Source organism: Equus przewalskii, chromosome 2 (assembly GCF_037783145.1).
Source record: "Equus przewalskii isolate Varuska chromosome 2, EquPr2, whole genome shotgun sequence".
Taxonomy (NCBI): Eukaryota; Metazoa; Chordata; class Mammalia; order Perissodactyla; family Equidae; genus Equus; species Equus przewalskii.
In genome coordinates, this window is record NC_091832.1 from 28955898 (window position 1) to 28978340 (window position 22443).

Consider the following 22443-nt stretch of genomic DNA (forward strand, 5'->3'; position numbering starts at 1 on the left):
ATGCCACTTTGAAGAGTTTATTCTAGAACTGTACTATTTATAACGTCCAATAACAGTGGACGGGGCCAGCCCAGTGGCACAGAGGTTAAGTGTGCACTTTCCGCTTCAGTGGCCCGGGGTTCACCGGTTCGGATCCCGGGTGTGGACATGGCACCATTTGGCAAACCAGGCTGTGGCAGGCATCCCACATATAAAGTAGAGGAAGATGGGCACAGATGTGAGCTCAGGGCCAGTCTTCCTCAGCAAAAAGAGGAGGATCGGCAGCAGATGTTAGCTCAGGGCTAACCTTCCTCAAAAAAAAAAAATTGCGGAGCAGCTAAACAAATTATGTCAGAGCCTCATGATAAAATAGTCTACAGTCATTAAACCATTTAATTAGAAAAGCTATACACCAACCCAGAAAAATACCTGCCAAAACATCAGGTAAAAATAAGATTACTGAAGCTACAGATACAATTTTACAAATGTTAAGGCATGTTAGAACATATTACAAGGACTGGGATGAGGCACAGAAAGATATAAACTGTTGATTTTTAAGGTGGCAAGAGGAGGCAATTTTGTCCTTATTTCTAATATTTCGTGATGATTCACTGGATAATTTAATTTTTTGTTAATGTTGATAGGAGACCTATAGCTAGCAAGTAAGCAATAAAACAAACGGCTAAAAAACCACTCTCAAACCACAGCAAACTCAGGGCCTGGTTTTCTAGCTATAATCAAATTCGCCACAGGCTCTTCACCTTGGGTTCTGCCACCCACACCCACCTCAGCCAGCTTGTTGAAGCCCTGTGAGTGGCCCTCCTGCCGTTCCACTTGGCACTTCTTGGCATAGCGACGGTTCCCATCCATTATAAACGCAATGTGTTTGGGCATTGGGCCTGCCTGTGAAGTTAGGAGACAAATGAGGAACATATCACATACTCTTCAGGAATAAAAGGGGACACTACACCCAAGGCTGATAGGCTTGAGGTATATGGTAAAAGCCCTGAGGAAGGAAATTGGATGTTTCATGCTTTTAGCTCAATAAATGGGTATTAAGCACTTTTTATTTATATGTTGATTGAGCACTTACTACATGCCGAGTGTATGATAGGCTTACACTATAATTCAACTTAGTTTTTTTTTTTCATACAAACCTATAAAGTAAATAGTATTATCTTCATTTTATAGGTGAAAAAACTGAGGCTCAGAGAGATCAAGTGACTTGCACAAGTCACACAGCTAAGAAGAGGCAAAGTGGGGATTCACACTGAGGTCTGTGTGCTTTCAGAGTTCATTTTTTAACCATATGTTCTTAACCACCACCTTGGTTTCATTAGTCTTTAACTGGAAGGCACAGGAAAGATACTGATGGGGGTGGTCTAATGGAGAGGACATCCTCCACAGAAGAGGAATCCATTCCTCAGCTCTATCCAATTCCTGCCAAACAGAAACGGGGGTCCAATGTTGTCGGATCTTCTAAGTATACAAGAGAAGCCGAGCATCAGGATTTTTATAAAAATTTAAATGTCAGAAGCCATTTCATAGCAAACAACAATGACATTTTTAGGGCCAAACAAAACTTCTTACCTGGCTTAGAGTAGCCTTTTGTTGTTTACCACAGCAAAAATTCACTTCTGAGCCTAATTTCCCTCACTGGAGGGGCTCCTCACTGATTGCTTCCCCTGCACTCGCCAACATTTTCTGCTTCTGTACCCCAAATGTAGCCTTTAAAAAAAATCCCAGTCAAGTCATGCAGTTTGTTCTTCGCAACACATGACTGCAGCGGTTCCCTGAGGAGCTACTTTCCATCTCCTGGCCTGAGCTCAGTTGGCATTTGTGTGTGAGTGCGTGTGGGGGTACACGGCTTGCTGACTCATAAATTCACTGCTACCCACTGCTTGACAGCCTGTGGTTGAAAAACAAAGCCAAGCTGACTGGTTTCAATCTCAAACTTGTCACATGCAGAAATATAACATTACTGTGATTCCTAGAGAAAAAGCCGAAGGAAGATTTGGGGAAGCAAGGGAGGTGTAGGAAATAAAATAATTGTAATAGTCCTCAAATGGCTGAAAACAGCCCCAATAATAGTAGTAATTAAGAACTGCTAGATACTATGCTAAGAGCTCTTTCTATGTATGTTTCATTCAATACTCAAAACAAACATATAAAGTCACATGGTTAATAAATGTTAGAACAGGACTCTCATTTATGTTCGTCTGCCTCTAGAGCCCAAAGTTTTAACCATTATGTTTCTATAGCCACATCAAGGAAAGATTAGTTATTTTATCTAAATATAGAGGACACTACTAGGAATAATAGGCAAAGTTCCAGAGAACAAATTTCAGTTCTCTGTAAGGAAGACCTAATAGTCTATGCTGTTCAATGATATTGGGAGGTCCTGGGCTTCCTGAAAATGTGAAATTAGGAGAATAATCTGCCAGAAATGTAGACCTGGACGTTTCCTTGCAATGCTAAGACTCTTTGGTTCTACTGCAAAATTCCACTCACGAGCATGGATTACTCATTTTTAACAACAGGTTTTGATACAAGATTACCCAACTGACCAGAAGGCCAACTGGTGCCGTGGGCCACTGCTCACCTTTATGATGTTGGCACAGAACCGCTCCCAAAGTGACAGCTCTCCTTCCTTGATCCATGACATAGTTCTTGCCCTGACAGAAGATGAGCCCAGAACAAGATGAAACCAGCCAGAAAACTCTGGATAAACAAGAGAATAAGAAGTCACCAGGGCTTGCAAATAGCTATGGCTGTCTTGTAGAAATCCACTTGCACTGCGGACAGCAGCCAGCATTTGAATCCAACGACACTGGTGTAAGCCTCTAATCCTCCACCACCCAGTTTATAAGCCAATGGGACCTCCGGGACAGAGGTTCTCCCGGCTTGGTGGACCTTGCTCCCAGCCCCTTTTCTTCGGTATCTGTACTGACTTTTCCTGAAGATCTAAGTCTGCTTCCTGCCACATCACAGTGTCTACATTCTGATCCTTCCCCACTTCTTCCTTTTTCCATCTTCCCCCAGGCCTTTTCCCACTCTCTGCGCTCCGGGTCACTAACCCCTTCGGTTGTCCCACCTGTTACCTTCTACCCCAGTGGTCTGTCTCCCAATTATTTATTCCTTCACTTATCTCTTTCACTGTCCCCTTTGTCTCTCCCATAGCTGCTTCCCCGCCCGGTCACCTCTCTCTCTTTTCGTTCACCGCTGGAACCCAGAACCTCCTCGGCTCCGGGCAGCGTCTTCCAACCGCTCCAACAGGCCGACACTTCCTCACGACGTGGCGCTGGAAGAACACGTCATCGCTGGGCGCTGGGGCACGCCCCCTCCTGTCTCCCAGGGGGCGGGGCCCTGGCCTGCGCCTGCGGACTCAGGGGAGGAGCCGCGCAAGCATTCCCGGCTGCAGTTCGCACACTCCCGGGGGCGGGGAGAGGGGGCGCCGGGGAGAGCTGGGCTCGCGTGACCGAGTGGGGCGGGCGACCGCGCTTCAAGTCACGTGCTGGGACCTCGCTGGGGAAGGCTGGGTCGATACCACCTAGGGGAGCGGAGACGTCGGTAGACTCAGATTGGGAGGCGTCAGGTGGGCTTCGGTACTGGGCAACAATCGGGAATCCCCACCGCAGAGATGCAACGGCTTCTCAGCCGCAGGTGGCAATTTAGGACCACTGAGACATGGGGTAAGGCAGCGTCCTGCTCACCGGCAGGCCGCAGAACCGGGCTTTAGGGCCTTGGTACAAGTCTTAAAGATCCTACTTTTACTGTTTACGGTCTTATTATATAGTGGATTTAATCGTTTGTGGAGGTCCTAGCACTAGTCGGTCTCACAGACGCACTTAAATATCAATCCATTTTGTGCTGATTTAAGGCACTCAGATTTTAGGATTTGCACATTCTCAGGACCTACCCAAAGAAACGGAAAACGGGTAAGGCCAAAAAGAGCTCTGCTCTAAGAATGACTTCTAAAGTAACAGAAAGGCCATCACTTAACCCTGATAGGAAAATCAAGAGGGATTTAACCTTTAAGGAAAACCATTTCAGGGATTTGAGGCACTGACTCACAAAAGAAATTGGGAGTTCAATTTTCTCAAAATTAAAAAGCAGGAAAAAAAAAACTAGTTTTCAAAGAACCTTCTTGTAGTTTCTCACTTTGGGTTGCAGTTTCATCAAGGAAACAAGGCAAGGAAGAGAGAGGTTGCACGGGTAGCCCCCAATTCATTGTGTCTTCCACTGTTTCTAACGAAAGGGCTACTTTGAACAGAGTGACGGGATCAAAGGAAGCGCTAGAGATGAGTAACCCACCCATCAAGAGTCTTAAACTTTTCCATCCTTCCTGCTTCTCATGCTGGGAAGTAAGTTTGGGCCTGATTCCTTCCCTTTTGCAAGACCATTTACTGAAGCCCAGTAGTAGTAGTTTGTTACTTTTAGCAGCTTCCATGGTCGGCTTTGACTTTTGGCACAAAGTCCTGGGAGAGGGTGAGGAAACTTCTTACCCTTGTCCTGCTGATGTTTCCCTGCACTTTGTGTAATAGTTGGTATACCTCTAGTCAAAAACTTTTTCCTTTTTAAATCCTCCTTCCCTTAGGGGGAGCTGGAAGTTTAAAAATACATTGTTCATTAGAAGGCCAGCAAACTTGGGCTCAAATAAAATGTTAACGTGTTTATAGTTAGTCAAGATACCTCCTCTGGCCTCAACTTCCCCAGTTTCACATACTTTTCTCCCTGGGGTGCTGCAGGGGGTTAATTAATTAAGATTTGTAAAGGGCTTTGAGGAGCAGCGGACAAAGTATTATTAGGGTCTCATGCCCCAAGCCATGGCCCCATCCTTTCATCCCAGTCAGTGGCACAGGCAACCCCATTCTTATGCATGCCAAGCCCCTAATCCCCTTTTCAATGTGGCAGCTTCCAAGCAAAGGACAAGAGGCCTTAACTAGAAACAAAAATTCACTGTAATGAGGTGCTAAGAGGACTGAACTTTCAAGATTCATTCCTCACAAAATGGCTGAACAGAGTACCTAATGGGTTCTTCTGTGACTTCGGAGTCCCAATCCAAGAAGGTGGGAATTACAGGAAGAGAAAATCACCGTAAATATCTAACAAAGAAATGACGATTTCAGTACCAATAAGTCTTTATTTATTCATTGTATTTTCTCAGGGAAAAGTGAGGGGAAGGAAAAAGGGTCAGCATGTGTGTTACAAAATGATAGCAAATGGTAAAGGAAGTACCTGGCACAGCAAAATCAGCCATCACATAAACACTCCCCAGTGACAGGGTCACCAAAGCCCAAGGGGGCTTAGTCTCCTGCAATTCAGGAATGAGGGCAAGGGTTCAGGGAAAGAACAGACAGGTACATGCTTTTTTACCCTCCCTCCCTCCCCATAAATTCAAGATTTCACACAAAGCTTTGGTTTCTAGCAGTAAACATGGAGTTACATTCGTTCGTCTCCTATTAAACAATCTTGTGGCCACTTTGACATAAGTTTCTTGCACCTGCATAAAAGTTTCCTGAGTGACTTGGATATACATTCATCTTCCCTTCTTTGGTCTCCCAAGCCCGCCTTCTACGTGGAAAGCCGCCTCATTGCTTCTTTCTACCCTAGGATTAGGGATTAAAGTAGGTTTGATCCATCTAAACACAGCAATCTAAGTGTTTGGCATGAATCACATAAAGGAATGGTCCTGACTGGAACGAGGGGTGGAGTACTCTTAGCTTCTTCAGGATTTTTGCACAAAACATTTAAGAGTTGCGGAGACACCCACAAATTAAATGCATAGGTATATGGGCTTTTTGGGGGGGTGGAGTAGAGAGAGGGGTAGGGTAGGAATCAAGCTTTTAAGGACAGAAGATACAGTCCAAAATAGGATATAGGAGAAGGGAAACACAAAAGAAAGGATGGTTCAAGATCCCCCCCACTTCAAGAAGGGTCCCCAAGCTTACATTTCAGATCCTTTTGCCTGGTGCAGAACCTTTTGTCAAAGATGCTTTGGCTATTTTTCTCAATACAAAAAGAAGTTTGTAAACAAAACCCCAAAAGAACACGGAGAAGACCAACACATTATATTAACACAAAACTAGGCCACCTAGCAATCACCAAATCAGCTACTTGTGAAGACCTACAAAGCCCAGACAAATACAATAACTAGAGGGGGGCAGCAATTGGGGGAGACAAGAACCCAGATCAGACACACATCACCCAATGCGGTCTATTGCATTTGCCCCGTTTCAACACGGTGAGGTAGGTTTGCGGTGATCTCACAGCATGTAGACGAAACCCCCTTTTCTCCTTTAGCTACCACAGCACACATCACTGGTGCAGCAGGGCAGGATGCTGGCTCTAGGCACCACAAAGGAGCCATTGCTGTGGTCTCTCTGGAAGCCAAGGAGGAAAAGCCCAGAACTGTTAAAGGTTAAGGATTTTGTTCTTGCTTCATTTATCCATCCCTGGGCAGCTCAAGATGGGTACAGAGGTTATCGTTCTTAAAACCTATTGTTACCAACTCACATTTTTTACAAAAAACACACCCTGTTGTGCATGGTAGGCCTAGCCCAATCCACTGAAGGATGGATCTGGTATGTAAACTAAGTCCCATGCCCTGGGATCAGAGGTCAGGAACAGGAATCCTGTCACATATATGGACACCTCTCACGTAACCTTGGCTTCCCCGCTGGGCCTTTCCCCTGGCCCAACCTCTCCTAACCTCTCTGCACCAGCTTTTCCTGTTCAGACCAATTTCCAATCTTCCAGTAGGAGATCAAATCATGGGGCAACCCAGTTAAAACCTAGTCTCCCATGAAACATTGACAGTGGAGGGGTTTCAAGGACACTGTGGCAGAAAAGCCGGCTCTAATTGGCAAAAATGAGGTAGTTCAATAGGCTGTGCACTCCAAATAGTTGTTCTCCCTGGTGATACAACAAAAAGTATGCCTGCTGTGCAGACCTGGAGCTGCTGCCGACTCATCCCTGAGATTGCTCATGTACCTGAGAACACAGTGCAGGAAGGAGGGCCTTAGATTAAAATACACAAAAATACAAAACCAGAATATTTATATTAAGAAAAAAAGTTAAATGCACAAGATACGTCATTCGCACACAGCTAGTGCAGTTGGCATCCTGGAGAAAGTGGGACCCAAGGTGCAGTTATCCATCCAAGGGAGCAAATAAATAAAATTGTATTGGCCCAGAATGGGGTGGGAGTGAACTTAGGAGCAGAGGGTCTGCAGCTGTTCCCCAAGCCACCTCTTTTGCCTATGTCACAACCTACTGCTTGGGACAATTCTCAGCACCTTATCCCAAGAGTGGGTTATGAGGGAAAAGACGTGGAAAAACCCTGCCTTACCCCTGAGAGATTCCCTCCCGATAGAATGTAGTGGCTTGTGGGTAGGGTCCATCCGTCTGGTCTCATGCTCAATTTTTTACTCTGCCGTGGGAAATATTATTACGTATCCTTCTTTGAAGGGAAAAGAACTTCCCTGTCCAGGTCATGTTCGAAAGCTAGAGATTATGGAGGTGGAGACTCGGATAAAGCATGCAGAGAGGGTTGCCCCTCCCCCAAGCCCTCATGTGCATTTGGATAGAGCGCGGTTGGAGTTCCTTTGCCTCACCCCTTCCTCTCACCAAAAGGGAAGAGGGGGTGATGCTGTGAACTCCGGCCTGAGATACATGGCAGTGCCAGCTACCCCCTACCCACCCTGTTCCCCACTTTCTCCACTCTGCCGATTGATGCCTGCTCCTCAAAACTTCCTGATCGCAAAAAGGATAGCCCCCACCCACTGTGCTCAATTCTGGGCCTCTGGGAGCAGGGCAGGGCTATGGACCTCCTCTTCTTCCTCCCGATAGTAGCCTGGTTTTCCCTGTGAGCTGGGGGCTTGCTGGGCCTTCAGTGGACACGAGGCCACCATATGGCTGATGCTCTGGCAGAAGTGGCACTTCTTAGGCTGGGGTGGCAGCTTGCATTCCTTGGCATGATGGTCTAAACCTCCACAGTTGTAGCACCTAGGTCAAAGCAAGATGGTCAAGATGAGAGAAAGTGAGAAGAGATCAGAAGCCTTCCTGAGTGAGGACACCTGGGGCTCTGGTCCAGGTTCTTACTAAACTCACTACCCTTCCCGAAAACCAATTTCCCCACTTAAAAAAGGAGGAATATGACTAGGTATCTTCAAGTCCTTTACAAGTCTGTAATTGTCTAGATGATATCTTCAGATTCATGTCAACTTGGAAATACCGAGATATCAAGAATAGAAATCACAGACCTCAACTGGCAACTGCAATTTGGGGGACAGGTTAAGACTTGACAATACCCTTAAAAAATGGTACCTGTCATTCATTAAAAATATAGAAGAAATTGAAGGAGTCAGACTATATGATCTGTTAGAGCACAGAGCTAAGATGAAAGAAACCAGCCATTTGGAGACCTGAAGAAGCAACAGATACAGATACACCATCTTGTCCCGGCCACTTATACTTTCACATCTGTGGTCTCCTTTAGTTCTAAAATAATCAAGAGAGGTTTGTATCACGGACTCTACTTAATCGAGGCTAGAGCTCACAGAGCAAAATTACTTGTCTTAAATAGAAGGCTAGGTCATCTCAAGTGCCCTCCTCACATACTGCCCTCTCCTTGTCTCCCACATCCACAGCAGGTACCCCACCACCAGATGTTGCCAGGGACCACAGCCTTCATTTTATGTTTGGCAACCTGGTCCTAGAAAGGGGCAAGATTAGGAGAGTTATCCTCATCCCCAGCATGTCCCTATCAACCTCCATAAGCTGCCTCTCAATCCATACCTGTCTCCCTTTGATCTGCGCTTCTGCAGGTTCTTCCCTTTTGGCCGCCTCTCACTCCCAATACAGAACACCCCACCAGGGCCAGTGACTCGAATAGATTCCAGGCCCTTAGCAGACTTCTTAAAGGTGAACTCCACTGCCTCACCCTCCTTCAAGCTCCGGAAGCCCTCCATGTGCAGCTTACTCTGGGGAAGGGAAACATGGTAGATTTTAACGTTATCATCACAACAAAAACAAATAGAAAACTGCATACACCTATTCCTGTCAAGTAGGAAGAACAAGTGTGATAACTTTCATTTTTTTTTTTTAAAGATTTTATTTTTTCCTTTTTCTCCCCAAAGCCCCCCGGTACATAGTTGTATATTCTTCGTTGTGGGTCCTTCTAGTTGTGGCATGTGGGATGCTGCCTCAGTGTGGTTTGATGAGCAGTGCCATGTCCGCGCCCAGGATTCGAACCAATGAAACACTGGGCCGCCTGCAGCGGAGCGTGCGAACTTAACCGCTCGGCCCCAGGGCCAGCCCTTAACACTTTCATTTTATCAGTAAATAAACTGTGACTCAAGAGACAATTAAGAACAAGAAATCTAGGGGCCACCCCATGGCTGAGTGGTTGGGTTTACACACTCTGCCTGGGAAGCTTGGGGTTTGCTGGTTTGGATCCTGGGCGCAGACCTAGGCACCACACATCAAGCCATGCTGTGGAGGCATCTGACATAGAAGAATTAGAATGATCTACAACTAGGATATACAACTATGTACTGGGGCTTTGAGGTGGGGGAAAAAGAGAGGAAGATTGGCAACAGAAGTTAGCTCAGGGCCAATCTTCTTCGACAAAAAAGCACACTTAAAAAAAAAAAGAATAAGAAATCTACATGACATTAACAAAGAACAATCATTATGTTAACAGATGCCATAGCATTTTTTGCAGCTATTCTCATTTAAAGTTCTAAGTAAAATAGAACAGAAGGAAAATTTTCTTTTATGTTTTTTGGGCGAGGAAGATTGGCCTTGAGCTAACATCTGTTGCCAATCTTCCTTTTTTTTCTTTTGAAAGCCCCAGTACATAGTTGTATATCCTAGTTGTAAAGTTCTAGTTCTTCTACGTGGGACACCACCACAGCGTGGCTTCATGAGCTGTGTGTAGTTCTGCACCCAGGCTCCAAACCAGCAAACCCTGCCTGGTCTGCCCAAGCAGAATGTGTGAATTTAACCACTACGCCACCAGGCTGGCCTTGGAAAATTCTTAAACACAGCATTTATTAAGAATCAACAAATTTAAAATTGTAAAATATAAAATGTCAAGGTCGTGAACAACAAAGCCTGAAGAAGTAAAGAAACTGAACAATTAAATGCAACGCATGATCCTGGATTGGATCTTGGAACAGGAAAAAATAGGACAATTGACAAAAGTTGCATATGGAATGTAGACAAATGTGTCAATGTCAAATTCCCTGATTTTAATCATTATACTGAGATTATGTAAGAGGATGACCCTATTTTAGAAAATACACACTGAAATACTTAGAGATAAAGGTGCTTCATGTCTGCAACTTTTGGTTAAGAAGAAAAAAAGAATGTTATCAGCACAAAGAAAAAGAATGATAAAGAAAATGGGACCAAATGTTAAGAATTGATGAATCTGGGTAAAGGTTATATGGGAGTTTTTAGTACTATCCTTGCAACCTTTTTCCAAGTTTGAAATGATATCAAAATAATGTTGCTGAAAGCTGATGTAAAGAGTATGACTCAAGCAGATGGATCAGTAGATTATAAGGGGAAGTCCGCTAGGAGATCCAAGTATACATGGAGAAATCAGAAGGTGAGGAAAACAATTCAATAAATTCGGTTGAGAAAATTAGCTATTCGTTTGGAAATGAAACCAGAATTCTATACTTTATGTCATATGTATGCAAAATACATTCTGGCAGAATTAAACATCTAAATGTTAAACAAAACCCCAAAAACTTAAAAGTCAAGACAGATAATTAGACTGATAAAACTACAAAAAGCTACTATAGGGGCCGACCCCATAGCCGAGTGGTTAAGTTGGCACACTCTGCTTCAGCAGCCCAGGGTTCGCGGGTTAGGATCCCGGGCGCCAGACATGGCACCACTTGGCAAGCCATGCTGTGGTAGGCATCCCACATATAAAGTAGAGGAAGATGGGCATGGATGTGAGCTCAGGGCTAGTCTTCCTCAAATAAATAAATAAATAAATAAATAAAATATACAGCTATGTACTGGGGGGATTTGGGGAGAAAAAGCAGAAAAAAAAAGATTGGAAACAGTTATTAGCTCAGGTGCCAATCTTAAAAAAAAAGAGCTCCTATAAATTAGTAAGAAAAAAGTTACTGAACAGAATATAAGTAGGTAATTTGCAGGAGGACTTAGCATGACACCTATGTTCAATATCACATTGGTTAAAAAAATATACCATGCAGCCATTATGTTCGCTTCTGCATTTTGAAACCTAAATAGTGCCGAGCACATTTTTGGATAAATTAATGAACAAGGAGGTAGATTTTAATTATGTGACTTAAAAAGATAACCAGACAGTATTGTTAAAAGGAAAAAGATTTAGAATAATATGTGGAACAATCCCATTAAAACACTGGATGTTCATACCAAAGTTTAAAAATATTGACACTTGCAAAGAGCCTGGCAGCCTTCAAAAAAAGAAAAAAGAAGAGTTATTCACACAGCTAGTTGAATGGTAAAACCAGGGTCAGAAGAACCCAGGGTTCCTGATCTAAAGCTCACAGCCCATTCCACCTTACCACTTACTGCATCAACGGCAACACATTAGTGGAGGTGAAAGCTTCTCCCAGAGCCTACCCTGAATAGACTTCACCACGACTTCCTCCATTATAGTGAAACATCCAAAGAACGTGTCAAATTTCAACAAGGTGCAGTCATCATAGAAAATGGGGTTCAGAGAAGCAAAAGAGATCGCTTTGCACCTAGTCCTAGCTTGAGAGAACATGAATAAGCGGCATCAGTATTTTATGCTGGTGGCTGTGGGGGGAGGGGGGATATATTTCAAACTGGGACTTAGGTAAAACATGCTCTTTAGCCAGATGGGATCCCCAGTTCCTCATTTACATTCTAATTTGGATGGTACCGCTTAAGACAAAACTTCCATTGAGGTAATTGGTTAAGAGCACAGGCTTGGGTTCATGAACTGCTGGTTCTTCAATTTGTGGCTGCGTGACCTTGGTCAGTCATTCACCTCTGGGCCTCAGATCCTTCAGAGAGAATGGGCTAATAGTAAACTATGTACCGAAGGCTCTAATGAAGATTATGCAGGCATGGAAACATCAAGAATGTGCTCAACAAATACGCCATGTATCCTTATCTGCAGCTTTCGTCCACCAGTCCCATCACAGAAACATTCCAAAGGTTGGAGATCCTTTCACTTTTTATTCCCACAGGAACAGCCAGGGACATGCTGACTCCCCTCCCCCACTCTAATGTTGAGGTGAGGGAGGGGGTAGAACCTTAGAGCAGGAAATAAAAACACTGCAGAAAAAGGTGAAAGGCCCTTTCCCCTCCCCTGTTGCTCAGTAACTACCCTGAATTTGAAGATCTGACTTGTGTCTTCCTGAGCGGGGACAAGCCAGTGGGTCAGGAGGGGCTGGAGGAGCCAGACCAAGAGCATTCTTGACCCAAGTAATCCCAGCTTCTCCCATTTGCCTAGTTGGCTCTGAGGCTCAGACGTTCCCAGTTCTACCTGTGATCCAGCAGATAAGTGATTAAGAACAAAGGTTTGGAGTCTGAGGGCCTGTTCCCTCCTTTCTGTGCTAACCTGAAAAATGGAGTAAATACTAATTTTATGGTGGTGCTTGAGATTTCACGCATGAGAAGTAGTTAAAACATAGCCTGCCACACGTAAATCTTCAGTGAGGGGCAATTATCAACCTCTTCGGACTGGATCAGGGCAGGGTAACAGTGAGGACCAAGTGTCAAGAGACTTGAAATCTTGACTCTGGTTTTTATTACCATCTGTGGAAACAGAAAAAATCCCCTCTGCACTCCAGTTTACTGAAGGTAGCACTCTCCTCCAGCTACACCTCACAGGCTTAGTGTGAGGAGGACAGGGCGGCGGGGGGATATAAATGGGGACAATATGAAATTGACCAGTCCTCTCAGGTCACCCACTCCATCATTGGAGGATTTGAGGTCTGTTTAAGATTTTTGAAGAGGTAAAAACAAACCAAAAACCTTGCAGGCACCTCACCAAAACCAGTTGAGATTTCGACTGGTGGTCTCCAGGGGTGGCTCCTGGATCCGCCCCCCTCCCGCCCCTTTCTACAACACATAGTTTGAATTCTTCTCTTATCAGATAGGTAATCACTGTGCAACCCCACTGAGCTGGCCTCACAGGGCCTGCATCAGAAAGGAGCCTGAAATTCTTGCTCCCACCCCCACCCCACCCCCAACCACACACAAAGCAGGGCCCTGCTGCTCTCCCCATCCCCTCCAAAAAAGAAAAGGCCTTAGGGGGAGGGGCAAGGCTTGAGCTCCCCCAATAGAGCCCAGCCCGAGGAAACAAAGAGTTGACACTGGTTGGTTCTGGTGGGCAGATTCCTGGAGTTCCAGAGGCTGCAGATTCCACCGACACTCCCCGCCCCCCCCCCCCCCCCGCCCCGCTCATTCACCACACTTATCCAGTTCCTTCCTTCCTCTCCACGTTGGGGTTATGGTCACCGTGAGAGAAATGGATACAGAGACACCTTTCCTCCCCACTCAAGCTTGCTGGGTCTGCCAAAGTCACTACCAGCAGCCATCTTTCCTTCTCTTTGACCTGCCATCTCACCCTTCCAGGGATCGAACTACACAGGACCCCATCCCCTCAGCTGCCTTCAGTCAAAGCCTTTACACAGGAACCTGAATTAGGGTTATTTACCCAGATAAATTATTTTAAAGATGAGTCGGGGAGGCAGGCCTCCCATCTTCCTTTCCTAACTTGTTATAGGTAGGAGGGTGGTAGCCAACTGCATGGGGAAGATGGCATTTAATCAGGCAGAAAAGTTGCAAGAGGTACTTTTTTTTGGATGGTCCTGAAGGACTTAGGCCTTCTGCTCCCTAAATACCTCACCACTACCTACTCTAACCTTCCCTCAGCATCAACTTATGCTTTTCTAAGTTTAGAGATAGACGAGACCTTAGGGTCACACAGGCAATGTGGAAGACTAAAAAGTACACTGCAACTTGAGTTTCCCTCAACTTGCTCTATGAAACCTGGACGAGCTCTGGCTCTTAACTATTTGTAAAAGCGGGGGATCAGACTTAATGATAACCAGGTCCCATCCAACTCCAACATTGCCCATTTTAGTCACATGACTCCTTTCTACAGAAGTGGCCCAGAGTCAAAATTTCAGGATACTTGCTTTGGTCGCAGGGATCGAAATTGGGGTTCCTGGCTTTTCTGCAACACCCAGCGCCATTCTAGCTCAAGACAATAAAGTGCATGGCTATACCCTCAGTTCTAGGTGCCTAGCTGTGCACAAACATTTTTGGATTAAACTAAGTTCTCTGCTATCCAAAATTACTAATATTTATTATGCTTACTACAGGCTAAGCAATGTTCTAAGCACTTTACATGTTGTAATGCATTTAAGCCTCACGCCAAACCTGTGGGGTAGGCCTTCTTATAACCCCATGTTAAAGCTGAGGTCCTGGAGACAGAGGGGTTAAGCACAAATTCACAGTGAGAGGCAGAGGGGCCGATTGCAACCAGCCTTACCCTATAGCCAGGGTTATGCAATAATACAATTTGCATATATATATATATATATATATATATATATTAAAATTTCCTGGTAGCTATATTTAAAAAATAAAAGGCAGATGAAAGTCATTTTAATGACTCAGTCCTGAGGTATCCTCACAGTCCATCCTGGGCCTCATTCCTGAAGGGTTTGGTAGGGCTAGGAAACCAACCAGTTCTCCCAGAAGCCATTTATTTGATGGTGTGTGTCAGGGAGGGTGGGGGAAAGAGATGTGTCCAGAATCAAAGTCTGCAAGCAGACAACCCCCCACATCACCTCTGCTCAAACACGGCCAGGACCACCAGCTCCTGCCTGGAGTTCTCCACCAGATGGTGCTGCTCATCAGCCTAGTCTCTACAAAGGGAGCCTGAGGGAGCAAGGAGCAGGAAGAACGGAAGGAGCTGCTTGGTTCCGAACTGCAAACAAGACTTCAGCTAAATTTATCTCCCAGCTCCTTAGGGCAGTTCCCCTCTGTACTTAGGAAGGAGTTTCAAAGGGACTGAACTCTAATGAGGACGCAGCCCAGGGTGGGTCCCTATAAAGATGGAGGGCTTACTTCTCACCCAGCCCTCACCCATTCAAGGGGTGCCGAAGAAAGGATCCTGGAGTTTTAAGCCAGAAACCCAGTTGTGCTCTACTGTTGACAAAAGCCATTCATTCTCCTTGGACTTTGGTTTCCTCTTTGAATTAAGTAACTCCAAACTGAGATAATTTAAAATTAGTCTGTGCTAATTGCAGACTATTCTTGAAAGTTTTCTCCTTCTCCTCCTCCACCTCCTCTGCCCTCCCAGGCGGACTTAACATAGAATGTAATTGTTATTCCTGCCTGCAGGAAGAAGGAGTGGAGGTTTTGCCTTGGGCAGTTTTCCCCCAAAACAGGGAATTCCAGTAGAGTAGGGAGAGTGACAGTGGAATTAGGAATGTTGAGATGTGACTTAGCCCTGGGTCAAGTCTCTGAAAACCATTTACAGGGCAAGCAGTAGTGCCACCAACTACAAGGTACAAGTTTCTCATCTTGGAAGCTTCGCTTAGGATGGTGGCACAACCTTTTCTTGGGACATTGTGTAGAAAGCATGTTTCCTCAGAAAGAGGACCCAAGAAGATCTCAAATTGCTTAAACTAACCCATGTAGTCTCTACCAACTTTCTAAAAATCAAAGTGATTCACTTAAAAAAAATCAGATTTTTCCTGTTAAGATGGAAATGAAATGACTAATGAATGACCACCAAACCCATAGTTTCCAGTCCATGAACAAAAACAAGAGGATCCTCTCTAGGATTCAACCACAACCATTCTAGACACTAGTCCAGAAAGAGCAGCTATCAGTTAACATTCCTTCCCTATCTCCTGTCTGTTTCTCTAAAGGAAGACCTCTGTTGACAAAGACCCCAAACCGTTAGTGTACTCCTGATTCTTCAGGAGCCCTTTACTCCTTCCTGTTCATTTCTTCAGCCCTCCATGTGTGTACTAGAAAACTAAGACAGCTAGTCCCTCTTTTCAAAGAGCTTACAGGTTAGTTAGGGGAGAGAATAAACAAGTGTATCACTAACTAGACATGAAGTGAGTAATCAGAGGCACCAGTAAGGTTATAAACCAGGTGAGAAAGATCCCTTTACATTCTCCCCTCCCCCCAAACCCCAGAGTCCTAATCTGGACATTGCCTGGAGTTGCTCTCACCTCCCACAATCATCCATTCAGAAAAAGGAAGCCTCATGGCTTCAGCAGTTTCAACAGTTAGTACTGAAAACTTTTTCGCCTAACCCAAACTCAGTCCCTGGGTCAAATTTGGGCTCTTCTTTTGCCTCCAAGCCTTCTAACACAGCATTTTAGCCAGAAAGCCATTTTAAACATATTTGAGTTCTGAGGAGCTGCAGGAGAAAGCAGGGAGCCTTTTTCTCATTTTCAAATTTCTACAAATCTTGGGAGTTTGGAAGTTGAGCCCCAGGAAGCATGAGTTAAGCCCAAACTCTTAAAATGGCCACAGAGTGCTCAGAATTCTTGGTCAATCTCAGGAAAACAGGAGATGGTTTAGCTCTCTCTTGATCCAGCTTCCCCTGTATAATTGTGTTTCATTTGGCAATGTCTAGAGACATTTCTGGTTGCCACAACTGAGGGATGCCCAGAACGAGGACTTATTCTGCTCAAAATATGTCAGTAGTGCTGAGGTTGATAAACCTTGATTTAAGGGCTGGCTGTCTGCCTTTATTATCATTCTTAAATTCGCTTACACCCCAGGGACAGGCAGCGAGTTCTAGATCCGAAGACTTGTGGCTGCATAAAAGGCTTTGAGAAATCTTGCTTTCTGGTTTGTTTGGTTTCTTTAAAGGCTAAGGGTGGGTTTTCTTTCCCACTGCTGGGGGGGCGTAAATTGTTTGAGGGAGCAGTGAACAGTGTGTTGGGAACCAAAAGACCCAATCTTGCAGGGAAAAGGAAATGTTAAACTGCTTTCCTCCTTCCTCTCTCCTTAGAAAGACTCCCTTGATCCTCTCCCTTGGCAGATGTTTTCTTAGGACAATTATCCTTCTCACCACGGACACCCCAACTCCGGAGTGCTCACCACCAGCAGCAAAAGAAGGGGAGGTTTTCTTATTAAAGAGAAATGTCTTACCCTCCCTCCACTTTGGGAACACTTTCTTCCCCAGAACAATTTTTAGGGATCATCCTGCATCTACATTAGATTTCCAGAGTTATTTCAGATTTCTCAAGTGCAGGGACTGGAATCACTAGTCTAACTTACTGCTGCAGTCGGGTTTGAGGATCAACTTAAGCTCCAGCCATGTGCTCTCATAAAGACAGAGCTACCGGGTAAGGCTCAGGGAATTTCCATCAGTATCCTGTGACTGTTTGAGGCGGGAAGTGGTGGTGGTGGTAGTAGTGAGGTTACAAATTCTTGACTCCTGTCCCAGTTCAACTCCCTCCTGATAACTTATTCAACTGTGGACTGCCCCCAGACATTCAAAAACCCCAAAGTCCAGATCATCTCCCAGCTAACCCATCTGAAAAGGCTTGTTGTGGGCTCTACTCCCCAAGCCGGAAGGTCCCTGCTTTCCTCTATGCCATGCAAGACTTTCAGTTGCTTTCGATCCTGTTTAAGTGGGCTGAGGCATGGGTCCATTTGCTCAGGAAAACCTTCCTCGGGATTTGGATATCACTAAGGAATCCTAGATGACGAGGGGCTACATTCCCTTCAGCCCCTCCCTATTTAGCAGCCTTTAGAAGGAAGGCAAGAAAATGTTGGGTCTGACTCTTATTCCAAGCCTCCCAAAATTGGGGAAGCTGTCCAGTCTATCTCCAGACCAGGAGAGATTTTAATCTCTTTGTGATCAGATAAATGGGAGAGTAGGGGAGCTGGCCACCCCGCTGTGGAGGGCCATTCAAAGGTGGTTCCTGTAATAAAGTGATTTAATAGATCTAAAGAGGCCAATTCCCTTCTTTCTCCCACAATTACTTCCTGTGGGTTATCATTCACATATGTAAATGAGACAGGAAGGGGGCAAAGCTACCAGCCAGAACTAGATGTCTGATGGGGTAAGGGGCGTAGAACAGGGTGCAGCAAGAGGGTAGGTAAGCATTCTTTGCAGGCCCTCCTGGCAGATGTTTGAGTATCCCAGTGACCCCAAGTTGCCAACATTAACTGGCGGGTCCCCATCTCCCTGCATCCTCTATCCCCCAACTCTACGTCCTCACTGAGAGCTGTGTTCCGAGACTTCCCTGCTGCTTCCAACCAGTCCACCCACCATCTCCCTTCTCCACCCCTCCCCCTCCAGAATACCATCCCTCAGGCTCCAACCCTTAATCCCCACATCCTCCTTTCCCCTCCCCCACACCTCCTAAAGCCAACCTCCCCGAAGTAACCCCTCCCTGCCCGGCCTGGGTGTCAACCTCCTGGACCTGGGATTAGCAATTTCTTCTTCCCAGGTCCAGCCCTAAACTCCAAAGGGGGAAGGGACACAGGCAGCAACTTCCTTTACACGGTTGTTAGGGGTGGCTGGTGTCCCAGGACCACCGGAATGCTTCTAAGATATTCAGGATGGGGTGAGAGGAAGGGGAGGCCAGGGAGGAGGGAAACGTGAAGTCTCTGACTCCTTGTTTGAGGCTAAGAATGTTAGGCTAGCAATCAATGGCTGTCTAGGGCCATAAATGCCAAGCTGAGGAGAATAGGTCCAGAGGCTAGCCTCCCTCCACCCCCTGCCCTGCGACACTGAATTTCACCCCTACTGTGTTGCCTTGCTTTAACTGAGAACTTGGGGTTGCGACCTAATTCCCTCCCAGCCTGGCCCAGGGATCTAGGGCCTGGGCTCCTTAGATTTTCCTTCCTAGTAGGAACTGGACAGCAAAAGCCACCAAATTGGACAGTCAGAGAAGTGTGTTGTGTGCCTGAGACAGGTCCTCTGGAGGAGTTTTCAAGTCCCCAAAGAGATCCTTCAAGGATCTGCCAAACCCACCAGACCCCAGGGCTTGAGTTTTGGGTGACCACCTGGGTGAGGAGACCCAGCTGACTTCTCAGCTTTACTACCATTGGGTCCTGGAGTAGGCTTTCCTTCCTCTCTCTCTCCTGGGGAGCTCCATTCACACGTTAGTGAAAGGCGCTGGGCGCTCAGGGCCCTGATCTGGCCAGGCATGTGCTTCCCTGACTGGCCTGCTCGCCCTCCCCCCACCGGCAAGCACAATACAACCTTAGTTTCTGCCACATGGGGTCACCTCCCTGCCCCCTGCCCCCTTCCCAGGGGAAAGAGGTAACAGACACGTGGTAAACCAGAGGGGTTCCCGGAAGGGGTGGAGGGGTGCTTATAATCGGCTCTGGCCTGCATTCTTGTCCCATTGGAATTAACGGGGACTCAGAACTGGGGTGCCGTGGCAAAGATGGGAACGCACAATGAGGGCTCTTATCTCCCTCAATCCAATACCAAGTCCCTCCGCCTACCCTAGGATATACGCGCCAACATCCCCTTCCCCCGGCAAAGTTACGAGAATCGGTCTCACCTGGTGCACAAAGACATCCACTGGGGGGTCGAGCGCGACCCCGGCGCGGGCGGTCATGGACAGGAAGCCGAACCCCATGCGCACGTTGAACCACTTACAGATGCCGGCACCGTGCAGCAGCTGGGGCTCCTCTGCGGGCCCGGCCGCGTCCTCCTGCGACTCCTCTGGCGCCTTGGCGCAGCCACCTGGAGATTGGGAGGGCGCTCAGATGGGGGACCACGGAATTGGAGGGCCCTCTCGGAGACCCAGGATGGAGACCCCAATGTCCAGCCCTCGTGGGTGGACACCCAGGCTGCAGCTACCAAGCAGCCAGTGAGAAAAGAGCTGTCCTGGCAGCCTCCCGCGCTCCCCAGGCTTACACTGAGGCCAGTGGTGCCCCGAAAGTTTTGCTCTTCTTCTCACAACATGCTGCCCGGGGACAAACGGCCAGACAGGTCCCTCCTCTTCTCTTTGCCCCCCTGCCCTTGTAGCCTTGCCTGCACGCCGCTGGGACACCAGGGTTCCTTACCCCAGAGGTGGCCCCCTGAAGCAAGAGGCCACCCGGACTTGGGGTCCTTCAGCCAGCCTGGGGACACTTCCCCACCTCCCTTTTATGTGGCTCCTGGGTGCCCCTTCAGCCTAAGGTGTCCCCACCACGTCCCCAGCTCGAACCTGCAAACTGCTGGTTTGACACAGAGCCCATGGTAGTCGGCTGAGCCCGCGGCCCCGGGCCCCTGGTCCGGCCGCTGCTGGCCCCAGAGAAGTCCGGAGGCAAAGGGGTGGCTCGGAGAAGAGGCTGCTACATCTTCCCCAGCACAATAGCGGTGGGAGGGCCCACGGCTTTTCAAAGGCTCCCAAATTCTAAAAGACAATGACCCAACCCCCCGCGGGCAGCCCCCTCCCCTCCCCTCCCTCTCCTTTCCCCTCCCTTTCCCTCGGCTCCAGCTCCGGCCCTCCCCCACCCCTGCGGTCTCTGACACCTCTGGGGTGTCCCTTCTCAGAACCTTGAGGTTTGACACCCCCTCCCCACACACACATCTGGAGATGGGGGCCATCAGCCCTAGAAGTATTGACTACCCCGGAATTTGGGATCCTGCACTTTAAGGACTCGGTAGGGGTCCCCAAAGCAGCATACAGGTGGGGGGCCTGTGTGTGTGGGGGGGTAGTTTTAAAACCATGTGACTGCTCCCACACACACTCACACACCACCCCCACCCCCCGCGCAGATAATTATACATTCCAGAGAGTTGGGGGAGGGAGGTGTGAGCCTGGCAGCGCTGGCCAATCAGAGACACAAACCACCTGTCAAGGGAGAAATGGATGAGCCCTCCCCCTCCCCCAGCCCTTACGCTCCCCTCCCCCTCCCTTCCCCTTCAGGCCTCGGAGCTGACCCGGCTGCTTGGCGCTGACCCGCCCTCACCCCCCACCCCCGTGTGCTTAGATAGACCTGGAGTTCAGGACACTAGGAAGCCTGGGATGGGGAAGCAGGGGGGAGGCTGGAGACCCAGCAGGGCTGATCTCCAGTCCTGACCAAGGCATTACCTCCCAAAGTCTGTCTGTCTCTGCCTAACTTAATGTCTCTGCCTCCGAGTTTCCGACTGAGTTTTTCTGGATCTCTCAAAGCACTCCTAATTGATTCTGTGTAAAGAATCCTTCCTTCTTTCTTTCCACATCTGTCTAAAATTGGCCCCACGTGGACCTCCCTGGGAGAGCATTAGGAACCCAAAGAGGCTTGTAGTGTGTTCTTCTCTCTGTCAGCTGCCCTCAGCTTGCCCCTATCCCCACCCTGTCCCTTTTCGTTGCTGAGAGAAGGACTAAGTGGGTAGGTGGGTGGAAGCATTTCCTCCAGTACTCCGGACACTCTTAGGTTCCCAGACCCTCCTCGTTTCAGAGTTCCATCCTAAAGTGTGCTCCCCTCCCCATAGTGGAGTTGGTGTGGGAACTAGAGTAGGAGATCTCCTCATTTGAAGAGGTAGCCTCCCCTTCTAGGAGATAAAGAGGGTTGGCCAGGGGGGTGGCTAGTGCCCTGGTCGGAGATGGACAATGGCCCGGGGCTCAGAGCACGGCCCTGGCCCTGCCCCTTCACTTCCGGTGCTCAGTTCAAACTGGACAATGCCAGCTCCGGCCAGTTCCCCTCCCCCACTGCTACAACCCATTTAAAGGGACAGAGCCTGCTTTCGGGGGCATCCGCTTGCTCTGAATTTGATCTTCTCCACCAAATGTGCAGAGCCTCTCGTGCTTCTTATCCTGTGCCCGTGTGTGTTCGTGCACGTGTACATTTGAGAAAGAGAGAAATGGGATGAGTGGGGGTAGGGAAGGGGAAGATGGGGAGCGGAGGAAGGGGCTGAGGAGAGATTATTTCTGTCTCTTTCCTACATGGAATGCTCTCCAAGAGGCTAAAACTTGAGGGTAAGGGATAGGGAATATGACTTTGGGCGATAAAAAGGACAACGGTGGCCTTTTCTACTCAGCCTAAAAAAATACATATCATTAACAAATATCATTAACAATGCTCCACTACCAACTGAGGACCCTAATTTAGATTTTCCAAGAGTTATCCAAGTACATCAGCCAAAGCCATTTTTATTTATATAATTCTCCCCACCCAACGGTCTTATCCCCTCCTGTTATTAGCGCCCTTAAAATATATTCATTCCCCCTACCTCTGTTGCTAAGATTCAGGAGCAAGTGACAGGTCTGGCTGAAGAAAAGAGAGGGAAAAGGGAGTTTCACGCTGGTTTCACTTGGTGCGCTCTCAAGAGAGATTTGTTCCCCAGCAGGCTCAACTAGCTTCTCTGTCCAGGGTCCTGAGGGCGCAGGAAGCTCTGTCCACGGTGCTGAATAAAGCCACGCTTTCCTGGCTCCCAGCTTCGAGAATGCCTTCTTGAGTTCCCATCTCCAAGTCCTTCCCAGAAAACCTGATTTTTCTCAA

At 47.3% G+C, this 22443-nt stretch overlaps 2 protein-coding genes across 20 annotated transcripts in view; both read right to left on the reverse strand.

Moving 5' to 3' along the window:
- The window catches only part of DHDDS (dehydrodolichyl diphosphate synthase subunit), a 30430-nt gene extending 27011 nt beyond the window's left edge, over positions 1 to 3419 (reverse strand). For 6 of the 19 annotated variants that reach the window (XR_011537514.1, XR_011537515.1, XR_011537512.1 and 3 more), the window contains exons 1-3: positions 3180 to 3413; positions 2582 to 2700; positions 766 to 882 (exon numbers count right to left, since the gene is read on the reverse strand). Coding sequence is in view for 13 of the 19 variants with exons in the window: in XM_008519493.2 (XP_008517715.1) it covers positions 766 to 882; positions 2582 to 2644 (180 nt within the window). In the remaining 6 variants the exon portion in view is untranslated. Of the gene's footprint in view, positions 1 to 765; positions 883 to 2581; positions 2701 to 3179 lie in introns of those variants that run through there. The other 13 variants (XM_070610611.1, XM_070610609.1, XM_070610608.1 and 10 more) reach the window with 8 other exon arrangements.
- Positions 3420 to 5096: 1677 nt separating this feature from the next.
- LIN28A (lin-28 homolog A) lies at positions 5097 to 20871 on the reverse strand. The gene is made up of 4 exons (XM_008519499.2): positions 20184 to 20871; positions 19533 to 19717; positions 8779 to 8963; positions 5097 to 7986 (listed from the first exon to the last, which is right to left on the reverse strand). The coding sequence occupies exons 1-4, from the start codon at positions 20212 to 20214 to the stop codon at positions 7770 to 7772; spliced, it is 618 nt and encodes a 205-aa protein (XP_008517721.1). The 5' UTR covers positions 20215 to 20871; the 3' UTR covers positions 5097 to 7769.
- Between the last annotated feature and the right edge of the window lie 1572 nt (positions 20872 to 22443).

Bases quoted from the DNA above. Each gene is read 5' to 3' on its own strand.
- LIN28A (XM_008519499.2), bottom strand. From the start codon at position 20,214: ATGGGCTCTGTGTCAAACCAGCAGTTTGCAG. The intron at 8,964-19,532 runs GTGAGACCGATT...TCCCTTCCCCAG, and splicing joins TGGATGTCTTTGTGCACCAG to AGTAAGCTGCACATGGAGGG. The intron at 7,987-8,778 runs GTATGGATTGAG...GCTTTGACCTAG, and splicing joins CGCAGATCAAAGGGAGACAG to GTGCTACAACTGTGGAGGTT.